Source organism: Chlamydotis macqueenii, chromosome Z (genome assembly GCF_036417535.1).
Source record: "Chlamydotis macqueenii isolate bChlMac1 chromosome Z, bChlMac1.mat, whole genome shotgun sequence".
Taxonomy (NCBI): Eukaryota; Metazoa; Chordata; class Aves; order Otidiformes; family Otididae; genus Chlamydotis; species Chlamydotis macqueenii.
Genome location: NC_141593.1, coordinates 68,786,920 through 68,797,660, shown reverse-complemented (window position 1 = coordinate 68,797,660; position 10,741 = coordinate 68,786,920). Strand labels below are relative to the sequence as shown.

Below are 10,741 nucleotides of genomic sequence, written 5' to 3'. Positions count from 1 at the left end.
AATTCTGCAATTCTTGCAGGAATATATTGAGTTTTCTTGAGAGGCTATTTGTATGACAATGACTTTGTTAGTGACAATTGAGACTAGTTTTAAGTCATAATTTTGGTTTTTATCCTAACTCAACATCTCAAACAAACAACTTTATTTTAAAGAGAAGTGAATCTGCAAACAATATATTAGGGACTTAAACCAGATGATCTGACTTAAATAGCTTTTTGAGACACGTTATCTAGCTATTATTTCTGAATTTCTTCTCTTGTATGGGCCATGATAAAGAAGTCCAGTAGGAGGATTAACGCATAAAAATCTCAACACATCTTCCCTTGGCAACAACAACCAAAGTTGTGAAAAGATGAGGAAAGGAATGTACCTGTTTAGACTGCCTTCACCAGCGGAAATATGGTGTCTTTAGTCTGACCTAAATCACATGAAAAAGAAAGGTGGAGACCATTTCAGACAGGAATTTACACCAATACTTTTATAATTTTGCCACACCATAGCTTTGGCTTAAATGGTTCCACTTTGTACGCAAACTAAACAGAAGAGTATTGTTTCTTGCAGTTGTTTTCCAGTACAAATGGCAAACCGGGAGACAGACAGGAAGGCCAAGCGTATGGATAGTGATTTACATCGAGTCTTCATTGAAGGTTTCCGAATACCACAACTAGAGTCACACTTCACATTTATGGAACACAAAAATAAACGACGAATGTGCCATTTTCCTATGCCTGATGAACTGATTTCTTTTTTTCTCTGTTACTATGGGTGCTGTAAAGTTTATCGTATTTCTATGGCACCTCAGCTTTAAAGACTGATTGCTGATTCTCCAAGTCTCCTCTTAGTATGAGTCTGTCTAGCTGGGTTTCTTTGACACTCCTTCTCGTTTACTTTCTCACTGAGGCTCAAGTAACAGTGCAACGTCTTATTTCAAAATCAGTTTTCTTTGGAAGATGAAGTACAAGGGGAACAGTGCTGAATAGCCTCTACAATCTTAGAATTACTTGGAAAACTTTTTTTTTTTTAACATCACCTAGAATGTGACCTGAAATGGTCCTAGAGACCTGGTCGATGCTTCGTGCCTACGAGTGCATTAAAAAGAGGCATTTGGAAAATGCCATTCAGAACAGGCTTTAATTTTAAAATGAAGACGTCGAGGCTCAGGTGCTCCTGGCTCAGCTGCCCCTCTGGTTTGTCAACCTGCCTCTGGGACCCCAAGGAGGACGTAGTGCCCAGAGGAGGCCTTAGGAGTGCTGAGCAGAGGGGATCACCCTTGTACCTTCCGGCTGGGGGAGAAAGATGGAGGACCTGCCAGGGCGTGCCAAGTGCTGCCTTTGACACCCCGTGGGAGAAAGCAGGGGAGCCCAGAGGGCTGGCCAGCAGCGCTGGGCTGTGGGGAGGGCCTGTGGGACTTGGTCCTCCAGCCTCTGAGGAAGGCACGAGGCGTTGGCCTGTGAGCCTTCTTGCCATATGTGCCTGGAGACATCTGCCACAGCCGGAGTGACATGACAGGGCCCCAGGAAGACAAGGCCAAGGCCTCGGTGACTGGCGTGAAACACCGATGCCAAGAACAAGACAAGAGATGGAGGGGATGGAGTGGGCAGTGGCGTTCTGGTAAGCCCAGACACTTGTGCTGTGGCTGTGGATGAGGACAGCCTGTCGTGATGTCCCTGACCAGTGGACAGCGACTTCACCAAGCGATGGGTTCCGATGCCATCGAGTCCCCGATTTTGGCAACAGGTTTTGTTGTCACCAAGGGATGGACGGAGACGTGTCCACGTGACGGACTCTGATGTCACCTAGCAACGGCTTGGAACGTCCCTGAGCAATGGATTGTGACCAGGCGACCCTCAGTGCCTATGAGCGCGTGCTGAGTCTCAGCCGGTCAGCTCGTGCCCGGACTCCAGCTGAGCAGTTGGCGAGGCTGGAGCGCTGAGCTAGGTCTTTGGTGCTGGTGTCGTGCTCGGGGAGTTGTTCGTTGCAGCTCTCCGTGTGCGAGGCCAGAGCCCCTGCAGGATTTTCCCCGGCCCTGCCAGGTTCAGGCAGCCGGGATACACAGGAGGTGTGCTCGCAGCAGCAGAGGTGAGCTGGCTGGGGAGGTGGGAGGGTTTCCTTCTTGAGGGACCTGGGCATTTCTTCCACCTCTCCCCGGGCCAACCAATGACGATGGCCTCTCTTCCTTTTCCAGCGTGACACCCGCTGCTGCAGCACCAGGGAGAGGGAGCGGCTCAACATCCCCAGCTCCCCCCAGCCCAGGCCCCAGAGCCGCTGAAGGATTTTCCCCGGCCCTGCCAGGTTCAGGCAGCCGGGATACGCAGGAGGTGCGCTCGCAGCAGCAGAGGTGAGCTGGCTGGGGAGGTGGGAGGGTTTCCTTCTTGAGGGACCTGGGCATTTCTTCCACCTCTCCCCGGGCCAGCCAATGATGATGGCCTCTCTTCCTTTCCTAGCGTGACACCCGCTGCTGCAGCACCAGGGAGAGGGAGCGGCTCAACATCCCCAGCTCCCCCCAGCCCACTGCACCGGTGGAGAGCATGGCCACAGAGCTGAAGGACCGCTGTCCAATATGCCTGGACAGCTGGGAGGAGGCCAGCTACGTGATGCCATGCCTCCACCAGTTTTGCTACCTGTGCATCTTGCAGTGGGCTGAAAGCAAACCCGAGTGCCCCCTCTGCAAGAGGAGGATCCTCTCCATCTTGCACTCGGTGCGGGCGGACGATGACTACATGGAGCACGTCATCACACCACCTGGGACATCATCAGTCATTGTCCGCCAGGCGGCAGGAGCTCCCGGACCCCAGGGCGCCCACCACCTCCATCGCCGTGGGGCAGCCCAAGGACGGGCGGCAGAAGGGGTGCCCAGGCGTCCTGTGGGCAGCCTCCAGCCCCCAAATTGGCTGAGCCATTTTGAGGACCACCCAACGCTCTTCCAGACCCTGCAGTCCTGGGTCCATCAGGAGCTGGAAGAGCTCTTTGGCAACAGGGTGCTGGAGGCAGCCACGGCGGAGGACACCAACACAGGCATCCCCACCAACAGCAGGATGGACGCAGAGCTGCCGGTCCAGAGGCTGCGAGGCTCCCTCCAAAACCGCACGGCGACACGTGCACAACAGCGGGCGCGTGTCGCCGTGCAAGGGCCCAGCGGAGAGGCCCATCGTCCCCTGGGCCGGCAGGATGCCCATGCTGCCAGGGGGCGGGAGGGCAGCCCCGCGGGTGCTCCCGGCCCTGCTGCCTCCCCAAGACGGTGTCTCGCCCCCAGCACAGTCCCATCTGGCAGCCCTGCGAGATCCAGTGGGGAGGAGCTGCCCGGCGCCTCATCCACTGCCCCTGGCGGGAGTCCTGGCAGCCACCCCTCTGCTCCCATTGCCATCTCCGTGGAGCAAGAAGAGGCCCGGGTGCAGCCACGGGAGCCTGTGCCCGGGCCCTCCACTTCCAGCCCGGGCAGTCAACGCTCCCCTGGGGGGCCACGGCGACCCCCAAAGAGGAAGACTGGCAGCTCCGAGGCCTCTCCAGACAACAAGAAACCAGCACCACGCCGGTGACCGGGGAGGGTGCCTCGGGGGATGACCCAAACAGGACCGCGCCATCCACTGGGACATCTGCCAGCCCTCAAGGGCTCCCAGCCCCCTCAACCCAATTATCCAAGTTAAATAAATGCATTAAAATGACAGAAAAAGTCTCAGTGTCACTAACAGTGCAGGTGGCCTTGCTATCCTCGCCCTTTCTTAGTTGTTTTGCCAAGAGGGCTGCGATGTAACGCTCAGGGCTCCTTCTACGTGTGCCCCGTACTATTTCACTGTTCCCCGCAAAGGCAGGTGCTGCCCAGATCCGGGCCTGCACCTCTGCAGCTGGTTCCGGGCAGAAGTTTCCAGCTGGGGGCTCTCCAGGGCCAGCGCGTGCCCCACCACTCATCACCCCAGCCCTGGTCTCCTCAGCTCCTCCTCCTCCTCCTCTGCTCCCCTGTCCCAGAGCTCTGCTCTCCTACCACCTGCACTGCCCAGCGCAGCCGCGCCACGGCAGCACACAAATCCTTCATCCTGCGTGGAGTCACGACTTGGTGCTGCTCTCTGCATCGAGGAGAGGAGAGGAGAGGGAGGTGCTGAGCTCTTCCCTCTGGGATCCAGCGATGGGCTGCATGGCAGTGCTTCAAAGCTGCGTCAGAGGAGGTTCAGACTTGATATTAGGACACCCTTCTTTACCAAGAGGGCGGTCAGACACTGGAACAGGCTCCCTAGAGCCAGGTGCTCGATGCCCCATGCCTGTCAGTGCCTTCAAAGGAGCTACTTGGACAAGGCCCTTCACAACAGGCTTTACCTTCTGGCCAGGCCTGGAGTGCTCATTGCCATCGAGTCCCCGAGTGACAGGTTCTGTTGTTACTGAGGGATGGACTTCACACTACATCACTTTACAATCACATCACAGTTACGATCACTGTTGTGGTCTTGCGCGTCTTCAGACCGATTTTTCATCCTTTTTTTTTGAGATTATATACTGTCATTCAGTTTCCAGGTACAGTGTTAGTCATGTTGGTCATTTATCTCACGATGAGCTCCAGAGAACATTCCACTCTCTTTTTTTTTTTTTAATCTCTGACCTTTTAACTCCTTCAAAATCAAGAATAAAAATTTGTTGCAGTAAGCTTTCTTTTTTGTGTGTGTGTCAATTCAGAAACCTTCAATACTTAGAAAGTAGGCTTTGCATAAGGAAAAATGTAGATCTGTCTTATTTATATGACAATGAATTTGTTAGTGACAATTGAGACGTTTTAAGTCATAATTTTGTTTTTTATCCTAACTCAACATCTCAAACAACTTCAGTTTAAAGAGAAGTGAATCATCTAGGTAATAGATAAAGAGAGGTAACCAGTAGAAATTAATTTTGCACTGTTTCCCTTATCGTGAAGAGGCATGGAAGAGCCATGAATTCTGCAATTCTTGCAGGAATATATTGAGTTTTCTTGAGAGGCTGTATTCTTTCTTTCACTAACTGGAAGGTAGCCATAGGATGTATTCTTGTTATAAGGATGTCACAGCTTTTTAGCATGTATATATGGAGAGATACAGATTTTACAATAGCCGTGTTCATAATTTGATTTCAGGGATATTTTAACTTCCAGAGACCTGCAGACTCCTTCCACACTGACTGTCATCAGTTGTAGGCCCATCTAAAATATGTGCAGATAATTAGGATTTTTTTTCTGAAGATAAGGGAATCAGGGGGATAAAGCAATGCATGATTACTGTTAATTTCAAGGGCTAACAGGAATCTGCATGGGTTACAAATCCTTATCATTTTATGGTATTACCTTTCAACTGCACAGCTTTCAATAGGTTAGGGTTCTTTAGCGGCTCTCGAGATACTTATCTCTCCTTTTGGGATAATACAGAAGATTGAAATTATCAAGCTTGAGTTACAGGACTTGAGCTAAATGCCCCCATCTCATTTTAAAAGTAAGATGGCTGGCATTTTCAGAATGTTCAAAGAAAGTCTGGAGAATTTTTTTCCCAATTTTTGTACATTTGTTTAAACTTTTCATTTCCAAGATACTCTTCTCAAGTTATAAATTTCATCCAGCTTTCAAGGAAGTGGGAGAAGTTGAACAGAAGCAACAAAAGGAGGGAGGGAAAGAAATGTCTTTGGTAGCCAAGACTGTCATGCAGCCTTGATACCAATGAATTCGATTAGGAAGTGTAATAGCCTCCTCTATGTATCCATTATTTTAGAAAGGTTCATTTTTAAAAGCTATAAAAACATTACATAAGCAGTATGTACATCCTTCCATCCCTAACAGTATGAAGTGATAGATCTTTTCCATCAGAGAGCAACTTAACAATTAATTTATTCCAGAAGAAAATGTGAGCTCTCACAAGGTGCATTTGACTGCACAGTAATCCAGTAATTAAAAAAAAAAAAAAAAAAACAAAAAAAAAACCCCTTATATTAATTATTCTGTATATTTGGGGATAAAGAAAGCTTTGGAAGTACTAGCACCACACATTGTTTCAAAATGACTGGCTCCTGGAGGAACCGACTCAGATAAGTACTCACATTGTGGAAGAAACACATTTTAATGAGTTATCTCAGTGCAGAAGATATGTGCTTCAATAGGATAGATTTTTTTTCATAAGACTATACTGTATTAAGTGTACTACAATTTAGGATTCAAGAGTTTTATTCACTTAAAACAAATCCTTTCCTTATCAGGTGAACCTATTAATATAATTAAAATTAAGCTCTTATATCACACTGTTCACATTCATTTTTTCAATTCAATTTTAACCTAAAACAACCCAGGATTTAAAGGATTCAATTCAAATTGTTGTTTGCAGTGTCAAAGAAATGTCACAGCACCCAGTAGTGCCACTGCAATTAAGGTGGTGTGTCAATTCAGTTCCCTACTACATACACACCCTAGAAGGTGTGTATATACACACAAAAAGACCTTGTGATCTAGAAAGCCCAGTATACGTGGTTTTCTAGCAGTGTTCACTCCATATATATTTCATATAGGTACACACATGCTTTCCTTTGTGGTGAGGAGTTCAAAACACAGGTGTTTGAAGGGCAAGGGATGGTAGGGAGGACATTTCTGTCATAGAGAAGATTCATCACTGTGACAAATATACAGCCTCCGAGACTCACATGCTCAGAAGCCTTTGTACTTCTTCTCCCAGAGTTCTTCACAAGTAAGAGAGCAAAGAGGTCAAGGAAATTTGTATGGCATTTTATGAGAACACAGTGATTGTTCACATTACTATAAATTTAAACTCTTCTCAGAATGATAGCTTCCAGCACAGTCTTCTGCCATTGTGTTTTCCACGAAAATATATTTCACTTTCCTTCCCTGCTCCTCTTCCAAAGGTTGGACAACACTTCAGTCTTCATGTTTATGAATTATCTCAGCAAGCAGCTGGTATAAGGAATAATAACTCAAATGCTAGGAAATGCTAGAATTGAAGGTGACCATGGTCTTAACTGTGATCTTGCTGTGAGACATTTCTTGCCACAGACTTTGGTGAAATAACTCAAGGAATCAGCTTGGAAGCTGATCCAGGAATTTAGTTAGAGAGTGACAGTTATATCTTAGAGTTCCAGAAATGATTGATGAGCTCAGTGAAGTATAAATAATAGAGGTTAGCCTCTAGTCCTTTTAGGATTTCCCTAAATACACTTTTAGTAGAGAGAGAATCAGAGGGAATCAGAGAATCTTTCTTTTAAGTTATTCTGAATTTAATGTGATGACATGTTTTTTCTCATTTATTTTTTATTATTCATGGAAATAGCTACCAAAATCCAGATGAAACTCAAGGTGCCAGGAACATAAGATCTTGTCTCAATCCCTCCCTACCTTCCTTCTTGTTGTTGCCCACTTTTACTCACCTCAAAATTTCTCTTGTTTCCAGGGCAAGGACAGGTGGATATCTACAAAGTATGCTATGATTTCTATGTCTTACCTTTTCTGTTGCCTGTTTGATAGTAACACTTGAAAAGTACTGATTTAACCTGATAAAAACACTCAGTTTCTCCTGGATTTCTCAGCACATTTAAAGTCGGTGACATATACTCTGCTATTCTCCTTTTGCTTTTGAATTAATCTAGATTTTCTGACAAGAAATATTTACTAATTTAATAAAAATTAAAGCACATAGCACAAGAATGAACAATGGAGGGAAATGTTTCTACAAGAAAACTCCATCTTCATTTTTCCAACATATAAAACAGCATTTTTTTTATCTTACTGTTTTTTTTCTGGTAGCTTATATATAATATTTTATAATTAGATACACGCTAATTTGAGTTACTCCAAATTTGCAGAGAAAACATAGAAATTCAGAGCTTGAAGGGATCCAAGAAAGACATACTTCTGTTCTGAGACAAAATTAGATATGACTAACATAATCTCTCATAATCAGCTCTACCATCTGAGTCATTTTCCCTTTAAGAATGCCTCAGAGTTTCTTTTACTTTCTGGGCTTTAAAAATAAATAAACAAAGTGCAGAGCAACAGAAAGCATTGGAAGAAAAATACATTCCCCAATTTTTAATAAAGAATGAAGAAAAGATAACAACAGAGATCTGATGCAAATACTCCCTGCCTATTTTCCTTTTCCTTCAAACAAAAAATGTGGGGCAAGATGAAATCAAAATTACCTATTTAAGCAGAACACTCTAGAGAGTCAATCAGCTATAAAAATCATAGAGATTTGAAAGAAATAGAACTAGAAGAGCATAAATAGCTTACAGAGCAAACATGTAATTTTGCTTTTAAAATTGTCCATATATAGTGATTATTTCTTCATATCCAAAAAGTCAAATATAGTAGAACTTACATTATAAGCTTATTTATAGAGGAGAGGTGAATCTTTAGAGAAGGATAAGCACAGAAGGAAAAAAAAAATCTTGATTATTTAATGCATTTTGGGAAAGAAAATTTGGCTAAAGTTGCTATGTTACAAAGTCTGTAAAAAAAAATAATCAGGATATTACTTAAAATATGGCTATTATTCTTTAGCTGTGATGAGCCAGAAGGGAAAAAAAAAAAAAAAAGCAGAAATATAGGCCTTGTTGCAGAAAACTGCAATGTAAGTTAGACTGCATACAGTGACATGGAAAGAGAAGGAGAGGGAACAAACTACTACTACTACTACTACTTTACTTTTTTTTTTTTTACAAATACAAACATCTACATACACACATGTAAATAAAAACAAAGAGTATACATACAAATAACATAAAGACTGCAAAAGTGTACATTTATTCTAAAAAAAAAAGAGGACTATATGAAATAAATTAGTAAAGACTGTAGGTGGAGTAATTTTAAGTAGGCATTTTCTTTGTTAAACGCATCTTTAAAAAGGTTCTAACCAAAATACTCTATTTTGTCAGAACCACTGCAACTTACATAGAAGAGATGCATACACACATTGTACTTTCTTTATAGTTAAGAAGTTTTCACTTGCTGTTTTTTTCTCTGGCATTCAGCAGGCTTCCTGACATGGAAAAACAAAATCTAAGATAAAACAGCCTTCATCTATCCATCTTCACGGGTCCTGAGTCCTTGAAGACACTTGCAAAGACCTCAGGGAGACTGAAGGCAAAAGCAGCATTCCAGTTCTCCCAGCTGACTGTTGGTAGCACTGCCACAATGGGCCAGATTCACAGCTGGAAGGACACTTCCAGCTCCTGGCCACATCAGAGAGGAGCAGGGATCTAAAAGTGTTCCTCAAAGCAATGCAAACACTCTCCCATCCCCAGATGGAAATGTGTATCCTAGTTTATAAAAGATCTTTTTCCTTTCTGAAAACAAAAAGTATCTCAGATTAAAGGTCACAGAATTAGGTTAGTACAGTAAGCAAAACAGTAATAAATGCTAAGTCATGCCGGAGATGTCCAAGTGACTGGCTAATCTGCACACTCTGCTCTTTTGAGCCCCACATTTAGCAAAGCTGCTGTGTTTTAGTATCTCACTGCTGCCAAAACCAATTACCAAAAACAATTTCATGCATGGACAACACTGATCCTACCCTCCCCACATGCACTATTTAAATTGGAACGGATGTCTTTCTCAGCCTTATCAAATGCAGATTAATAACTGAACACAAGAGTTTAGCTCCACTTTACAGGTAATTTTGTTATTTTATTGCTTTTTCTTCAAGGAACACAAAGAGATGTAATCACAGAATAACTATTTGGCTAACCAGGTACTTTAGAAATATGGTAGAGTTGAACCATTGGAGCACAAAATGTTTAGCAGGGAACACAAAACATTCCATCTAAATAAGCTAACAAGCAAGAAACACTCTCTAGTAAAATATCATACAAGAAATATACTGCAAATTTTTATAGCAGTTCAGTGAGAACTTCTTTCATGACTCAGAAGTTACAAAGAATAAAATTTTTCCATAACCATGCTTAATCAATAAATCAAAGCATAAAACTCTATAATAAGCATAACGGGAAGATTAGTTGGCCATAATGATGAATATGTTACTTTTATTTCTGCCTCCTCCCTAAATAAATGTATAAGACATCATCAGATTTGTTTTCATTACCCAGCTGCAGTATGAGAGGAAGGAGGGAGAAGCTGAAGTAGAAGGGAAAATAATATGTTATTGCAAAGAATGTGTGTTATTACATATGATATGTGTTATTACTCTAATCTTTACCAGAAACTAGAATTTGGATCAGAGGGTTGGTTTCGTTTGTTAGAGACACAAGAACCTGATATAAAATTTAGAAATCTCAACATCCATACAGAGCTGTGCAACATAGTTTTGTTTCTATCTATCTCATTTATGCTCTGATCAAGGAACAGCAAGGTCTTCCGTTGCACAAACATGCAGCTAGTGTGTGTGCCTATAACTGCTAATAAAGACAGCGGTCCCACATTTTTTTAGAACTTCCACACAGCTACAATTTGGTTTAATAGGAGATGTAAGGAGTGCTCACTGATGATAAAATCAAGCTCTTTACAATTCTTATCAACTCAGTGTACCGACAGATCAGTTTCTTTAATAAATAAATATTACGCTTTTAATTATTGTATTTCAGCATCTGAAATCTGTGGGTATATTAATTGGACATCTTTGCATATTTCATAATATTTGTAAAAACAGAACAGAAGTGCTGAATATACTTTCTTTTAGTATGCTTCAAGTATCTTGCTTTTTTCCCTAAAATGTTATGTAGTCATTAATGTAACTGCTGACTTCAGTAATGGTCACATTGTCTATATAAGGCCCACATC

General features: G+C 43.3%; 1 protein-coding gene across 1 annotated transcript; it reads left to right on the top strand.

Moving 5' to 3' along the window:
• Positions 1-2,453: 2,453 nt before the first annotated feature.
• Positions 2,454-3,536, top strand: LOC147596388 (uncharacterized). The gene is made up of 2 exons (XM_086770094.1): positions 2,454-2,970; positions 3,016-3,536. Exons 1-2 carry the CDS (start codon positions 2,529-2,531, stop codon positions 3,534-3,536), a joined length of 963 nt encoding a protein of 320 aa, XP_086626220.1. The 5' UTR covers positions 2,454-2,528.
• Positions 3,537-10,741: the final 7,205 nt, after the last annotated feature.